The sequence below is a fragment of the Hesperophylax consimilis genome, chromosome 9, assembly GCF_061612785.1.
Source record: "Hesperophylax consimilis isolate HC1 chromosome 9, BYU_Hcon_1.0, whole genome shotgun sequence".
Classification (NCBI taxonomy): domain Eukaryota; kingdom Metazoa; phylum Arthropoda; class Insecta; order Trichoptera; family Limnephilidae; genus Hesperophylax; species Hesperophylax consimilis.
In genome coordinates this window covers 25,380,888-25,398,497 of record NC_142844.1, presented here as the reverse complement: position 1 = coordinate 25,398,497, position 17,610 = coordinate 25,380,888, and the positions used below count along the sequence as shown (strand labels likewise).

The following is a 17,610-nucleotide window of genomic DNA, read 5'->3' as shown; positions in this document are numbered from 1 at the left end:
ATACTGCAAGTACCATTCTACACAGACTCAACCAAAATCTTCAAAACACTAGACGTCATGTCAATAAGACAACTTTACGCCAAAACTGCTCTCCTACACCTCATCCATAATAATCTTCATATTACAAATCAAGCAAAAGCCATAATAAAAACCAGGTCCTCAACAAATAAAACACTGAACATTCCAATAACACACACCACACACGGTCAAAGACACTTTCAATACTACGCAACCAAACTTTTTAACAGTATGCCCATTACTTTGAAACAATTATTGACTACAAACACATCTACAAACTTTCTCAAAAAACATATCATAGCCTGGATAAAAAATCAAGATATTCACTTTATTCAAAAGATTATAATTCCAAACCAAACATAACCAAAATATAACAAGTAAAATTTAATATTATACACGTTCATCAAGAATTATCCACAAATTCATACACTCACATATAAAAGTGTGTTTTCATGTTTCAATATATGTCTGTGAAAAAAAAAATAATAATAATAACTTTCTACCACAACACATAAATACCTGTCACCCTTAACCACAAACACGTTAACACCTCAGCACAGGTTCTCCTAGTGAGGTGCTCACGTTACATATAATATCACACACACACACAGTTTTACCTAAATCAACCTATGTTCTTCATTTTTTATACCTTTTTTCTTCATTTTTTATACCTTTTTTCTGTACTTTTTTTTCTCTGTACTGCAATATAAACCACTGTAATAATTTGTAAAACGTGTATTCAAGAATAGACATAAATAAATAAATAGAATTTATTTGCGGTACGTTCCATCGTGGTAGGTACTGTATCACTCTGGTGAAACTTTGCTTGAAATGGCTTTAGCCGTGTTTGGTAACCAGATCTGAAAAGCTGGGTACTTCCGCTTCCCCATCTTCTTCCACTAGCCAGCCTCTTTCGGCCTCACAACATACCCAAATTGGGATACCATAGTCTCACTGGCCCCAAAAGCTTGAAATCTTGTGCGGTGATCACAAAAAAATGTATTTGTATATCCATATACTTATTTAGATATTGCATTCTCAAATTAGCATTTCTTTTGTGAGGAAATATGCAGACATTCTAATGTGCATATATTTTACATATTAATATTATTATATTATGATTATTTCATTGAATATTTATAATGTGACGCAAAACGCCACAAGCAATGAATTAATAAAATATCTGACCGTGACCATGTAAATGTAAAATGAAAACACATATTCTTGATACAATATACAGGGTTTTCCAATAAAAGGTGTTATTTTGAATAGCCCGCTATTTCGATAGATGTTACTTTTGAAGCTGTCATTTTTTGACATTTGACAAGTAGAAACTACGCCATTAATAAAAATGGAACGATACAACAACAACGCATTGAAATTATTAAAATTCACTTGAGTGAATCAAATGCAAATCATCTTGAGTAATGTGGCCCATTTCCACCTCGGTGGCTTCGTCAACAAGCAAAATTGTCGCATCTGGGGCTCGGAAAACCCAAGAGTTATTGTTGAAAAGCCTCTCTATCCTCAACGTGTGACTGTTTGGTGCGGTTTATGTTCCGGCAGAGTCATTGGACCTTACTTTTTGGAAAATGAGGCTGGATAAACAGTTACGGTGAATGGATTGCGCTATCGAGAGATGATTTAATGATTTTTTACGGCCGGAATTGGATGGTATTGATCTGGGCAACGATACCATTGATCTTTTACGATTGAATATCAAAATAACACCTCTTATTGGAAAACCCTGTATTTTTTAATCTTGTCATGTTACTTTTATAGGGTTGATGCATAAGTTAAAGGTATTTTTAATATAATTTTGTTTTTAAAATTAGAACAAAGTAAAAAAATATAAAAAAATTAACTCACGGCAAACTCTTGAAAAGCCGAGTAAACGGAAAAAATGGCTTTTTTTTCTTTGATGTTCAATAAATTGGTATGCTTTTTCCCCTCAATTTTATTTAGTCAAAGTTTTAACGACGTTGGTAGGTGAGAATGTAGCTACCAAAAACTCTACAAACTTAAACCTTAACCAATTTTTAAATAAATCTATTTGAAATTTTGAACTGAATTAAACTTGAAACTGAATTAAACTCGTTGTCGATGACAATGCATTCTATCTAAGTTGGTGGTAATCACGTACACACGCAGGCGTTCACGCATTTCTCTGAAATTCGATGGCATTACAGCGGTTAACATACGAAATAAATGTCAGTCCCACCATTCTTACCCGATCGGCATTCGTCGAGGTTGTTAGCGCGGTTGACTCCAGTCCCTTGTAAGGATGGTACAACCCTCACTCAAACAGCTTTAAAAGACATTTTAAAATATATGTATTATAGAAATAATATTTTATTAACTTCTGTTTCAAAAATAGATTCCTGAACACCGAATATATCTAACATCTAAATCTTTCGTTCTTCTATGGTTATTATTTTTTGAAAATTTTTCGACTGTTGCCAAACTTGCGAACTTCTCTAGATATCGGCTCTCCATTTTCGTTTAAATGGCTATCACTACTAAATATAAATTATTTAAAATTTCAAGGCCAAACAAAATAGTTTTCTTGAATCTATCGAATCTGCTGGTTCCAGAGTTGAATTCCTGGCGTACTCTGAATACAAAATAGTTCTCCGTTTATAAATTGTTTCAATTTATTGATCTTAAAAAAATGTGTATTTGTGTGGTATTTGTATACAGTTGTGTATTTGTAGATGGCTCAGAGCCAAATTCGCCAAAATAACCACTAATTTACGTTAAACTAAGATAAGTAATCGAATTGTTTTCAAAATAGAAATACCAATACATATGTTAATAGGCGATTGGAACTAAACATATTTTTTTTATTTATTCTGGGTTATTACAGATGCTCTCACTTACATGAGAACAATCCAGTTAAAGAAAAAATATGTTAATTCACAAATAGGAACAACAATTATAAAAATCTACTCAGACATATGAAGCATTAATTTTCTTACATCTAATTAAAGATTAAAAAATTAAACAAATAAAAAGAAAAACGCAAATTTTTAAAAATATATGAAAACTCGCTAAAATGACAAACAGTACAAAAAAAGGTATGGGACACAAAATAATAGAGACACAAAAGAAGCAAATAGTTTTCTAAATCCGCATGAATTATCGATGAAAATGTCTACTTCAGCACAATTTTATTCGACACATTTGGGTCAGAGGGCTAAAATAGGCGATATTATTTTTATATATATTCAGGTAAAAGATGCTAAGGCGTCTTAAAGAATGGGAATTAGGAACATTATTTCAATATTCCTAAGACATAATGCAGTGTCAAGATGGCCGTGAATTATATTGGATAAAAATATATTAAATCAGTCACTAACCTTCTAATTTTAAGAGAATTAATTTTTAATTTTTTTGACCAATTCTACAATATTTTCTTATTTAAAATAATGTGGGTTCCAAATAGTGCTTCCATCTTCAAGTTTACTTCTAATTAAACCAAAACTCTAATTAACCAAACATAACCAAAATATAATAAGTAAAATTAAATATTATATACGTTCTTCAAGAATTATCCAAAAATACAAACACTCACATATAAAATGTCTGTGAAAAAAAAAATTAACTTTCTACTACACACATAAATACCTGTCACACTTAATCACAAACACGTTAACACCTCAGCACAGGTTCTCCTAGTAAGGTGTTCACGTAACATACAATATCACCCACACACAGTTTTACCTATATAAATCTATGTTCTTTATTTTTTATACCTTTTTTCTGTACTTTTTTCTCTGTACTACAATATAAACCACTGTAATCATTTGTAAAATGTGTATTCAAGAATATACATAAATAAAATTAAGGAACTGTAAACGGTTAACATTGATTGAGGGTCTTTGAAAGGTATTAGGTTCATATTCTGTGAATAAATAGTATTGGCATCCAAATGTCTTTTAATGTTTATATTTTCAGTTAATTCTTCTCCACTTTGGATGCTGTTTTTGCTTTTCTAGGTTGAACAAAAATTTCAAATCTTTTTGGCCCACAGCCCCCATTTTCAGAGACATTTTTTCTTGAGCGTACTTACCACATCCCTTGTTTATAAATGGAAGGTAACGAAAAATGGAATAGAATGTTTTGGAAGTACCTACTTCTGGTACCTGGCTAATGATCTGGTTACTCAACATAGCTATGGCCAAGCAACAATTCGAATCTACATGGTGGTGTGGTGTCTCATCAGGGACTGATATATCTTAACAATAGTCCCACAGAACTGTCCTATGTAGCTAAACTAAGATAAATGAGTGTTGCTGATTTATTAAAATTCTGTTGAAATTTGGAAGCGTACTTTTCCCAATAAGCTTTTAATACATATCGGAACATGTGTTCACGCACCTGCATTTGTCCTGATGTACACAATGACGAAATGTGAAAATATTAGATTTTTTATGAACACGTGTTGCGACATCCACATAACACATTCGTGTTTTACTGTTTATGAAACCTGTCAATTCATTCGCTAGAATGCCTGTAGTCCTGTTTTTAACCAGAATACGAACAATTTAAAGAGATTTTTAATAAATTGGCAATATTTTCTTCCCGTGTATAAAATGTCACGTGAAAAGCTGATAAAAATCTTATTTTACTTTCAATAGATTAGCCTTTACTTCCTAAGCCTACTCCAAAATATATATTACTAGACAATACCCATCACTTAAATTGTTCGCATGCACCTAGCCTCCCATCGAGATAATACAAACTCAAACAAATTCTCGTACATACAAACTACACAGTAATAATAACAGTATAGGTTCAACATGAAGTAGATATAAAAGTATGATGACGTACTCGATACTTATATACAATGAAAAAACATAATTAGATATCCTTCTAATGTATTTATAATCAGTATGAATCATTGTAAATCACGCTATAGCGTTTCTGGATATTATTATATGTGGTTCGGACGAATTATTTTACAATAAAGGAAATGAGTTGGTATGTTTACTACGACTACGTATACGAACAGTGTTCGTAATATTAATCCAACTAGCTGATGTGCACCCGGCGTTGGTCGACTTTTCTCTACTTTTTATAAATTTAATATGCATGTTTTATATATACAAACCTTCCGGAAGAAATTCTCTAAGTGATAGTGAAAACCTTATCAAAATATGTTGCATTGTTTAGAAGAACTAAGCGCACAAACAGACATAGCGCACATAGCGACTTTATTTTATACTATTAAAAGGGGGTATTTCACTATCTCTGATTATGTTCTGACTAAGCACTAATCCGCGGATTAGTCATTTTTTCGTTTTCACTATATCTGAATAACGCTAACGCTCGGGTTAAAGTTCGATTTGACTAATCAGTGCTCGAACCTCACGTTAGGCGCTATTCCTCGAATCAAAGATGGCGTCAAAACATTCCGAGTTTGACAGCTGAGAAGTGAGTCGAATTTTGTTGAATGAATTTGAATGCTTGTATGATCCATCCTGAATTATTTGATTGTGTTCAAAATAAGAAACAATGTATTAACTCGACACGAATCTATCTAAAATGACCTGATAATCAACATAACATAACCAAAAAAATGCAGACTTCGCGGTGTGCGGACTGTGACGCATGACAGCCGTGGCAGTAGATGGAGTAACTGCAAACATTTTGCGATGTTGCCAGACTATTTCGAGTGTTATCTATCCGGAAGCTCGAAACAATGGTGAAACGGTCGCCGTTGAATAACGAAGTTATTCTGATCTTTAAAGCCAGCCAACGGATAGCTAGTCAGATATTTAGCCCGACATAGTGAAATACCCCCTTAGAGAGATTAAGTAATCTAAAGATATTTTGTTAGAATAATTACAGTAAAATATTCACGGATTAAAGGGATTTTGGGACTACAGTAAATTGTTCGCCAAACAGCGAAAAAAGTTTCCGAAGTACATAAAATGGTAAGATTTGGTATTATTTTTAATCCTAGTAAAATCACTTTGAAGTTATTTCAAATGTTAATAAAGGTTTTAGAAATAAAAATTGGTATCGCATCCCGAGATGAGTGACATAAATCGAATACAATACTAATACAAATGCATCGCTCGCATACAAAATAGTTTACACTTGTTATTCGATTTGAGAAAAGAAACATTTTTAATATAAGGAAAAGTTTTTAATAAAAATTTTGGAATAACTGTAAAAACTTTTAGATATTTTAAATTAGAATAACATAAGTACCGTAATTTTGGGTGTAGTCTAAAAAAATTCAACATTTTTTTTGCTGTAATACATCTACCTTTATTAATATATGTATTTAAAAAATATGAACATATATATTTTTTTAAATTCCAAATTTGAACGCGAAAACAAAAGTGAATTTCAAATAGATGCATTTAAAAATAATCAAAGTAAAATAAATGTTTTTGTTCAAAGTATATACGTCTTTTCAAATGTCTTTTTTTTAATTGGTTTGATTGAGGATTGAACCTCCCTCCCCAGGGACTGGTTGTGAAATTTATAAATGTATTTTAAAATAAAACAAAAAACAACGAAATAATGCTAATAATAATATTTTTTGGGTGTCCGGATAAATCATCAAAATGATAATTCATCACATCTTTAAAAAGTTATACATAGAAAAGGAAAGTGATGAATGTGAAACAAAAAATTAATTAACTGGGTTATGTAGGTTAGGTTAGGTTTAACTTTTTTGTTTGTCTTCATCGTTTCTAATGACTTTATATCGCCTTTTAAATGTGTGTTGAATTGTCACTGTGTTGAGTTATAATGGAACCATTTTTTTCGGTTCTCTATACTCCGTGGCTTTGTGATTTTTGTTCACCAGTTTCTTTAGTTATTTATTTACCACTAGTTTCCGAACACTCTGTGTAAGGTATATCAACGAACAGTATAGGAGGACGCGTAATACCACAGTGCTGTGAATAGGGCCTCATCTTCCCATAGGTAATAATATAAGCAATAACAAGAGACACTAATTTATTTCCTCACCTCGCCACAGGTCATCTCTCTGAAAATTAACCTGTCAGTTTTCTGATTGAAAAGACGTAAAAAATGAAAGAGCCTCTTGTAGAAGATTCCTTCGTCTATTCATAAAGTTTATAACACCCGGATTGAGATTCGTTGTCGATGACAATGCATTATATCAATTCTTTTGGTGTCAATCGCTACACACGCGGACGTATACTCTATTCTCTGAAATCAGACGAGATGGCGAAGCTTTGCTAAATCACTATTTTGATTAATCTTTATAACGAATTGGTATACCAAATTATTTATTATGAATACCAAAAATATGCTTTAGATAAATTGAAGATTTTCCTACCGTTTTGCTTGAGTAGAATATAAATAAAAAAATAAATTACTCAATAAAAAAATAAATTACTCAATAAAAAAATAAATTACTCAATAAAAATATAAATGTAAACTTCTAAAAAATATCTTTTTTCAATAGAAGTGTATGAACGCGTAAAGGAAACAACTTAAAAAAATACAGTATTATAGCTAAAATTATCTGTGACAGTTTCACTTGATTAACTTTTTTGCTTTCTTATAAAATTATTTACAAAATAAATAAAAAACCAGTTTTGTGCTTGAAATCGAACGTTTCTAGATTCCGTTTGTCAAGCAATTTCAATGCCTATTACCTACAATTTAAGGTTCACCAAGAATATACACACTTTTGGCTTGTAGCTTCCTCTTAATATAGGTTATAAATGTCGGTATTATCCGTTCAGCATCTGGCAAGGTCGGTAGCGCGGTTGACAAGGGTCCCTGTTAAGGAACGTTCAATCATCAGCAAACCGATTTTTTTAGTTTTATTAGTAAAAATCACTTCCAGTTTCAGACAAACCCGTCAGAATAATTCTAACATTTTCTCTAATATATTTCATTATAATAATGATATTCGTATCCATAAAAATTTTAACTAAAAATAAAAATATAACACCAAACTATCTATGCAATAATTCTAATGGAACGGAATTTCAACTTCGTACGAAAATCGCATTAAAAATATAATAAGTTTGCATTTAACAAATTATAAGACTTGATAATTGTCGCTTAGAAAAATTTGGTTATTCATTTTGTCTCAAAAAATATGGAGTGGTTTCTTTGCTAATATTAAATTGGTGGTATCCGGCTTCTAAGTGCCAGTCGAATTATGATATCTGGCTATTCAGATCTAGTCATTATACATGATTGACTAACTAACCATCACGAAGTTTCTCCGCAGGGGTAGACATAGAGGATAATCCGCTACACAACTCTATCTTTGCACACATTCCTCGCTTCGTGCATACTTTTCTATTAGTCTGGCGCTTTTAAAATGATCCGATTCAAGTATTGGATTCCAATGATCGTGTAATGTCTTCTTCAAACTTCGCTGACTTCTTCTAACTTCGACTGTTTCACTTTATGAAAACTGAAGGACGATGTTTGTTTGTACATACTTGATGGCATAATAACACTTTATATGAACTCCTCAATACACATTCTCCTAGTGAAGTGTTGACAAAACACTATTACTAACCCATACTGTTATGAATATTGCCTTCTTTTGTTTAGGAGTATCTTCATTTAGAGTTCATTCGTGAAGTGGAAGATACTATCATATAGCTCTGGTGTAATGGCTTTGGCCGTGTTTGGTGATCATATCTGTACAACCAGGTAGTTCCCCACCTTCATCTGCCTCAACTTTTTCCCCTCCCCACCACCTTCAGCCTCACTATATAAACTGTAGTTATTTAAATCTCTAATAGTATATTTAAAGTCGCTATCCGCGTCTGTCTGTTTGTGGCCTTAGTTCTTCTAAACTGCGCAATGGATTTTGATAGGGTTTTCATTAGCATTTAGAAAATTTCTTCCGAAAGGTTTACATATATAATACATGCATATTATATTTATAGAAAGTAGAGAAAAGTTGATGTTTTATAATCAAGTCGCAAAAATATATTTTTTGGCACTACATTGTTAACGATGGCTAAACCTTACGAGATACATCAAAATAATGTACTACGGAATTGTATATCTTAAAAAGGCTAACAGAAAAGTCCATGATGGTATATATCTATGTCCTAAGGATAACCCCCAACAACGCCGGGAACACGTCATCTAGTTAATAAATAAATTTTACATGTCACTAGTAAGGAGTCATATCGAGTATAATTCCACAGTTTGGTCTCCAAATTTAGGCCAGTGCAATTAGCGCCAAAAAGGGGGTCGCGATCGTAATTATTCCGGCAGTCCCAATTTTTTAATATGTTTTATAAACTGATCCTCTGATGTAAAATCTGAGTTTCCGACCTTGGCGCACCTGTGCTCGCGCCAAAATCTAGTTTTTCCCAAATAAACCGGAATAATTACGATCGCGAATCGCTAATTGCACTGGACTAATTATCAAGTTCGTTAACACATGATTGATAGAATAATTATTATCAAATTATTTGTAAAATAATTTCTATATTTTAAAGTAGGTATCTAGAGAATGCCTTGATTACGGCTAATTTATTAAAATTATCGGAACGAAGAATTTTTATGATTGAATGTGTTTGTTTAAAATTATTAATTCGGTGTTGAATACCTCTGAATTGCTGTATTTTAAATTTCATTCCACGTTCCTGGCAGGACAGTAATGACACTAATGACAGTTTACCCACCGCGACATTGTAACAATTATTCTTCAACGTCCCAATATTACACTCCTACGCGTATTTATGCTCCTACGAGACGAATTCAAAATTTGGGAAACGTACACACAATGTTCTTGATATATTTAGTTCATTTATATTGCAATATAAGCTGACTTATTTCATCTAGTAGTTATTTGGTATAACATTAACTTATTAACTTTGGATGTGCAAAATGCGTTGGTTCTATGGCTGAATGTGTCAAATTTTCCTTTTGTATTACTCCCTATTATGTACAAAATTAAATATTTCTTTCTTTTTACAATATTTTAATTATGTTATATCAGACATTTTTATATACTGCACTGATTATGAGTACATTTTATAAACTATGTTAATGTATACGTAAAACCCTTTTTAACAGGCGTTAATAAATAAATATGAGGTAACTTCGGACAGGGAGAGAGCATTGTGCATGACATTCATGTATTAAGTGCCCTTCATAAGAAAGGGTTACTGGCTGTCAGTAATCCTAATCAGTTAGATGCCGGTGTCTGTGACCGATGTACGTGTGTTGTTAATTTATGGCCAGTCTTCATAAGTTTGCTTAAAAGTTCACCTTTATCGAGGTGTGTTGTATAATCTACTATCAAAGTCAGTATTATTATCATTTATCATCAAGATTTGTTATTTATAATTGCTTATTTTATAAAACTCATAAATAAAGTTAGCATATTTACAATTAAGCGTAATTTTTTTATGACTATTTTTTTAAAATTTCGTATTTTGTTGTTTGATTTTGGACATGAATCGAAAGAATATTTTGAAAAGGCCGTTTCGGAGGGACGAAATAAGAAATAATTACAATTTTAGCATTTGATTTACTAGGTCAATAATTATTGGGTCATTTTTCTGAGATGATAAATAATTTTCATGCAATCATAAACGTGTTTTAAATATCAACTATGAACCACCCCCACCCCCTAAATATTTATTTTAATAAATAAATAAAAAACATGAATATGGAATGGCAGTTATCAGAAATCATGACATTTAATGTTTATCTAATAATAGCTAGTTTACATAGCTATCCGGAGTCACCACACTTGATGTGGTGATTTCGAAAATATTTGTAAAAATTACTATAGTTATATATACGTAAATATAATCCAGATACCTTAAGGTTCAAATACATTGGGGTTCAAATACTCTCAACAGGGCAACACAGAGAGTACCTACCAAATTCATCTCTGGAACGAGTTGCAAATATCAGGAGTGTTCTAAGCCCCGTTGTCTATAAATTCTTCAAAACTCCGGGGTAAACAAAACACTTTGGACTCTTATTGGTAACACATATATTCTAATGGAGCTTGGACAGCAATCAGGTCAGTGACTTAAATTTTGCAGGCAGTATACGACCTTGGTAGCAATCGTATTTATATATCTATCATTCTCTGTATTATCGACAGCACTACATTAATGCTACTAGTGCCATCTACGAATAACACATCAAACTAATATCTATTATACCACTGGATCAATTACTGGAAACAACATTCTCATTCTAATATTGAATAATTTTCAGGTTTGGACCCCGCCAAGCCGCTGGTCAGCAACTACGGCTCGAAGAAGTTCCGTCTGACGAGGGACGACGCGCACATCGTGCACGTGCTGCACACCAACGCGGGCTTCCTCGGGGAGTCCGGGCAGGTGGGGCACGCCGATTTCTGCATCAACGGGGGCCGCACTCAGCCCGGCTGCCAGGGGCACCTAGTCAGTAAGGACCCATTACTTTCATAATTCATTTTTAGGTTATTGCGTGCTAGTAGTTCTTTTAACAGCAAACCTCCTGTCCATTACCTACTTAATTATAAACCAAAAATTATTTTGTTTAATTTCAACTGATGAATTATACTACTTGTCCAAATAAACGTCACTATCTCGATGACAACTCTTTTTTCAAACTTTCTTCAGGCAAATATTCCATTATATAGAAAAAAATGCTAATAAGAAAGTCCAAATAATCACGAAGATTTCACGTTTGAAAAAAGAGTCTCTACTGAACCATTGAAACGGCCACCAGAACCGGAACCGGAGAAGACAAACAAATTAACAGACGGACGAAATGCAAACCGGTCGAGTTACCATAATAATTAGTTAAATTTAATAATAATTAAGATTAAAATATTGGATAAACGATACATGAGAAAGCAAGCAAAGTGAAGAGATGTGGCATGTATAAGTCAAGAGTCGCGAATGCTATTGTTTTTGATAGACGCGTCGAGGATAGTTTTCTGCAGGTGGCGCTAAGATCGCTAGCGTATTAATGGCAGGTAAAAGCCTTTTTGGTTCATTTTGTTAGGTATTTTTCATGTTTATGTCTGTGGCCGGCATTGGCTATAGCGCTCTCCTCCAGTGATTATGATTCCGAGTGGCAGCATCTCTTCGCATATGTTTTCTTATGTATAAAAGACTCACAGGCTAAATATTACGAAATCTTTGAAGTGATCCCCATCGGAAAGGTGAAGGGTATATTTTTGTGTGACATTTTTCCCGCCTACAGAAAGTGTCAATCCCTCGCCGTCAGCCTGTGAGAGAATGATCAATTATCACCTCTCTCCCCAACAGAGGACTCTTTCCGTGCTTCTTTTGCAGCAAACCAAAAATATGTACCAAAAACACGGCTATTTCCTGTGCTGTTTCCATCCAACACTGAAAATAGACTTATCCATTACTTCGGCTTTGTTCTTTTTTAAGTGACATACCAAGTTAAGATAGTCGTTCAAGTTATAGAATTTAGTGCAGGAACCAAACAATATGGAGTTAGAATAATGCATTCATCTTATCTCAAGAGATTTTTGACACATTTTATTTTCATTATCCATATATAACTTTTAAGATCTCGTTTTGAATATACCAACTCTTTACAATTATCCTTCTCACATCTTCTGTCTTATATATTTTATTAAACACTTAGTAGTAGTATTTTCATTATTTTTTCATATTTGATCTGATATGAATTTTATCTTCTTGCCTTCCTTTAGTAGATTCTTGTTTTGCTTCCGCACATCCTTAGTTAACTTTAGTTGCATTTAAAAAAAAATCATAAAATTGATTATGCTTATTTGCCTATGTTTTAGATTGATTTGGTGGTGACTACTTTATTATATTTGTTACCCTTATAATTGAACTATGAAGTCCAGTAAAAGGGATGAAAATTGCTTGTGGATCATCACCATGCTGAAATCGTCCAATGTCTGTACAAGACGTAATGCAAAAAGCATAATATAAGAATGATGTCACAGTTTTCACATTCCTCCTCACTTGGATTTCCTGTTCTGAGGCAGCCTGCAGTTTTTATATTTATGTATAATCTATAGTTGTCTTTACATCGTCTTCATAATGTTTACAAGTTGATTATCACTCTATGCTCTCAGCCATGTTTTACTTTAGTTTTAAATTTCTGTTATTTTATTTTCCAGGACGAGCCCGTTGCGCCCACTTCCGAAGCGCCTGTTACTTCGCCGCTGCGGTGCGGAAGTCACGAAGGTTGGTGGGGGTGCCCTGCAAGTCGGAGTGCCCCCGGAAGGGCCTCACTTGGGGGCTGCAGGGGGGCCGGCCCATGGTGGTCCTAGGAGAGGACACCCCTGACAAGTGAGTAGAATTATTCCTGTATACCTCAAATGTTACCTACAATTTCTTTGGGAAACCAGTGCGGAGATTCCGGATAACAATACGATACGATGCGATTGTACCACCCCAGCCAGGAGCACTCTTGTCCCGGTTTGACCTGTAAACCACGGGAACTGATTTGTTAGGACTTGGAACACGTGCTCTGAGGATGGGAAGGAGTTTGGAGTTCGATCAAATCGACCGTACAGTATATAGGCAACCTCCTAATAAGCCAATATTGGAATTTAGGATGGGCAGGAATAAGGGCATTGATTGAGCGTTATTTTATTATTTTTTTTATGTCTTCCTTCTTCTTGCCTCTTCTCTGCCCTTCTTGGATCTTCTTGCCTCTTATTGCCTCATCCTGTCTGTTCTTGCCTCTTTTTGTCTTTTTTTGTCTCTTCTTGTCTCTTTATAGCTCTTATTGTTTCTTCCTGGCTCTTTTTGGCTCTTCTTATCGCTTATCTCTTCTTTCCCCGTCTTGGCTCTTCTTGGTTCTTGCGGAGTCTTGAATCTTGTCTGTAATCCTTGACTATTTCAGTGTCTTCCAGTCTATGCTTGCATCTTCTTGCTTCTACTAGCCTATAGAATCAAGAAGTAAAAAAAAATTGTAAAGGAATTCGTTGTAGTGCTATTAGTTTTCATTTTTTATTATCATTTTGTGCACTAAGTACCTAACTAAGACCGGTCTAATCACGCTTCGAGAAATATAAGAAAACAAACCTTTGTTTCTTATGTTTCTGTCTTTCATTCTCGAATTACAGCCTCATTGTTAAAAGAATCTCTTCTATCAAGCTCCAAAAGATTTCCTTCGGAATATCATGTTCACCAGAACCAGAATATGGTGTTTGGCCTTCAGTTTAGGTTCGTTTTCCGGTTAATATTTTTCTCTTTGTTGTTAGGACATATTTAACAAGGTCGGTAAGTACCTACTAACAGCTTAAAATACAATCATTATTACCGCATGAATCAATTAGCCAGTAAACGACTTATTATTTTCAAATCAGCAGTCAGCACCATTTCCGTAGTTAGACGCTGTATATTATATTTTATATTTGCGCTTCCTTACAAAATAACAGATGTTGCACGAAGAATAAGTTTTTTTTGACGGCTTATATCTTCGATACTATTCTATCGTCAGCATGCTCTGATTAATGTGACTCATCGTAAATAACATGAAATTTGGTTGTAGGAGACAACCTCATAAGCATTTCACCACTTAGATGAAAATTTACCCTAAAATAGACATAACTAAACGTAACTAGCGATCACTTCGATTTTGGATTCGCCTTCCACTTGGGCGACACCGAAAGACAGAAGTATTTTCAATTCAGAACGAAGCCCGAATGGTCACTAAAAACTGGGGACTAAAAAATGTTTCGATCTAAATGACTTTTATTTGATTATTATTTTTTTTGGTAAACTAATGTTTAAGACAAGATTTTTTATGCATAGCACAAAGGGTAAAAATTATTTTTATAAGCAATAATTATTAGCCTGAAACACTCATCCACATTGAAAAATCTTTTGGCGTCATGTATCTTTTATCAGGAGATTTTTCAATGTGGATGAGTGTTTCAGGCTAATAATTATTGCTTATAAAAATGACTTTTATTTGCTTCATTCAGCGACAAACATTATATGTTTAATTTAATCTAATCACTAATTTTTTTCCTTATGGTTTGGCATAATCATACAAAAAACCTCTTCCCGAATTTAATTTTTTTCGCAAATCTAACCTAACCTAAATCATTGATATTATATGGTGAAGGTTAAGCCCACATAAAAACATGGAACAGATTAATTTCGGTGTATCATATATAGACAGGACAGGATAGTGACATTTGATTGTTATGGCAACCCTATCTTCGCATACATTAAATATCTTGGTAGTATTATATTTTTTTTCATTTTTGTTGTCGGCACTAGAGGAGAGGCGTATTTATCGTACCCAGTAAAAAAACCGGGTATTTTCATGAGGTACTTTGTACTTGTACTGTTTCCTAAATATTTGTAAATATCACAGGTTACAAAATACTCACAAGTATTTTATACTGGGACTGAGTATTTATTACTTTCTGTCCCCAGTCCCCAGATAGGTATAAAATATTTGTGAGTATTTTGCAACCGGTATTTTTAACAGGTATTTTTTTACCTGTACTCACTGTACCCAGTAACGAAAAGTACTCACATTACCCACCTCTAGTCGGCACACGAAATAATGATTAATGATTTGTTATTGTTTTTTGCAGGTCTAAAGGAATGTACTGCGTGAAGATTGATGAGACGACAGACTGTCCGTTTGACTGAGACTTCATGCCCAATTCCCATGGCTCCGTGGGGATATGCAGATAACTAGTTTATTACACTTTAGCTGTGGCGACGACGAACTAATTAACCCAACTAACCAACCCACCTTTAGTGTGCTGATGTTATAAAATGTTCGACAATATTTTGCCAATTCAAATGTTGTTTGTTGAAAGCCAAAACCGTTCACATAATCCAAAGCGATAAAAACTCATTTTCTTCTAATTTTGGACTGGTTAAACCTATATTTGAACCCTGCTTGATTTATCAAGAAAATATTTATATAATTTGTAAGTAGTTTATTTTGAGACTAGACAAATTAATAAGAATGAGATATTTTGGACTAATTGGAAAAATGATAAGATTGACACTAAAAAATTTCAACATTCATAATTTCGTCGGTATTTTCATCTGAGAGTTAATACTGATGCTATATATTATAATATAGGTAAGGTACTCGCTGTGGCTAGTAAAATGATATTGAAGTGAGCAGGGCCGCGTAAGACAAACGGCGCCTGGCGCTAGTAAAAACCTCGAGGGAGCTGTGTTATGCTACGTATACATTTGCAAACCATGCGAGTAGAACCACGAAATATGGGAAAGAAACAAAGCAATCCTCAACATTCCATTTAATTTATTTAAACTTTATTAGAAACACGAACTTAGCATGTAGGTATATTATGTTTATTGTTAATTTATTATTAAATATATAAGTGAAATTGAAGAAATGTTTTATTTCCCCCCAGCAAACACTGCTCCCCACTGACGAGAAAAATAATCTAACAAACCAGTACCTACTTAATATAAAGTATAATAACATCATTTTAAGATTGGACTGCTAACTACATAATTATGTTGAACAGCACATATCATCAAAGCAACTATATGCAGATCCCTACAACATTTCTATTCTGAGTTATGCAGATAAGAAATATACATTGAACTGCTAAAAAAATAAAACAAAGCCCCCTTGTTGTTTGTTCCACATTTTTGAAGTGAAACTTCTTTACCCGCGTCATGCAATTTCGAGTACCGGAGTAAAACCAACTCATGACCGAAACGAAAATGCGGGACCGATTAAAGTTCATTTGATCTAGTCAAAGTTTTGAAGTAAAATATAAATGCTTCTTAGCTCATCTCGACAACTGGCGTTGGTGGTGTAATGGTCAGCGTAGTTGCTTTCCAAGCAGTTGATCCGAGTTCGATTCTCGGCCATCGCACATAATTTTTTTGTTTTTAACGCCTTTTTTTTTTTCAATGGTTGACCATAATATCAATCCACTAAGTAATATTTTAGGCCTGTAGCATACTTGAAAAGTTAAAGAATGATATAAAATTTTTTATGATGTTAACGATAAAAAAATAAAAAAAAAACATAAAATTACCATAAAAAATGGGCCAACGGCACGCGGTGTTCCCAAGCGGTCACCCATCCAAGTACTGACCGCGCCCAATGTTGCTTAACTTCGGTGATCGGACGAGAACCGGTGTGTTCAACATGGTATGGTCGTTGGCAAACGCTAAACAATATTAATTTCTATTCTACCTGCCAATAAATATATGAAAATTAGTATAAAAAAGCCCTAATAATACTGAAAACATTAGCAAGGTGTGTGCGACGTTGATAAAAATAATCATTACATACGCGCTTGAAAAAGATCGTAATTACATCCATAACTTTGCAGGAATTTTTTTTTTCAATGGTTGACCATAATATCAATCCACTAAGTAATATTTTAGGCCTGTAGCATACTTGAAAAGTTAAAGAATTTTATGATATTATTAATGATAGTAACGATAAAAAAATAAAAAAAAACATGAAATTACCATAAAAAATGGGCCAACGGCACGCGGTGTTCCCAAGCGGTCACCCATCCAAGTACTGACCGCGCCCAATGTTGCTTAACTTCGGTGATCGGACGAGAACCGGTGTGTTCAACATGGTATGGTCGTTGGCAAACGCTAAACAATATTAATTTCTACTCTA

At 33.6% G+C, this 17,610-nt stretch overlaps 1 protein-coding gene and 2 non-coding genes across 3 annotated transcripts in view; 1 reads left to right on the top strand and 2 right to left on the bottom strand.

The window, feature by feature from the left end:
- The window catches only part of LOC149421109 (lipase member H-A-like), a 51,398-nt gene extending 35,674 nt beyond the window's left edge, over positions 1 to 15,724 (top strand). The window contains exons 5-7 of the mRNA XM_089635166.1: positions 11,230 to 11,421; positions 13,127 to 13,298; positions 15,569 to 15,724. Of these exons, the coding sequence (XP_089491292.1) occupies positions 11,230 to 11,421; positions 13,127 to 13,298; positions 15,569 to 15,626 (422 nt within the window). The 3' untranslated portion in view covers positions 15,627 to 15,724. The remainder of the gene's footprint in view (positions 1 to 11,229; positions 11,422 to 13,126; positions 13,299 to 15,568) is intronic.
- Positions 15,725 to 17,019: 1,295 nt separating this feature from the next.
- On the bottom strand, positions 17,020 to 17,138 carry LOC149421108 (5S ribosomal RNA). Its single transcript, XR_016302677.1, has one exon. It is a non-coding gene; the product is annotated as a 5S ribosomal RNA (ribosomal RNA).
- A 323-nt stretch (positions 17,139 to 17,461) lies between these two features.
- On the bottom strand, positions 17,462 to 17,580 carry LOC149421107 (5S ribosomal RNA). Its single transcript, XR_016302676.1, has one exon. It is a non-coding gene; the product is annotated as a 5S ribosomal RNA (ribosomal RNA).
- Between the last annotated feature and the right edge of the window lie 30 nt (positions 17,581 to 17,610).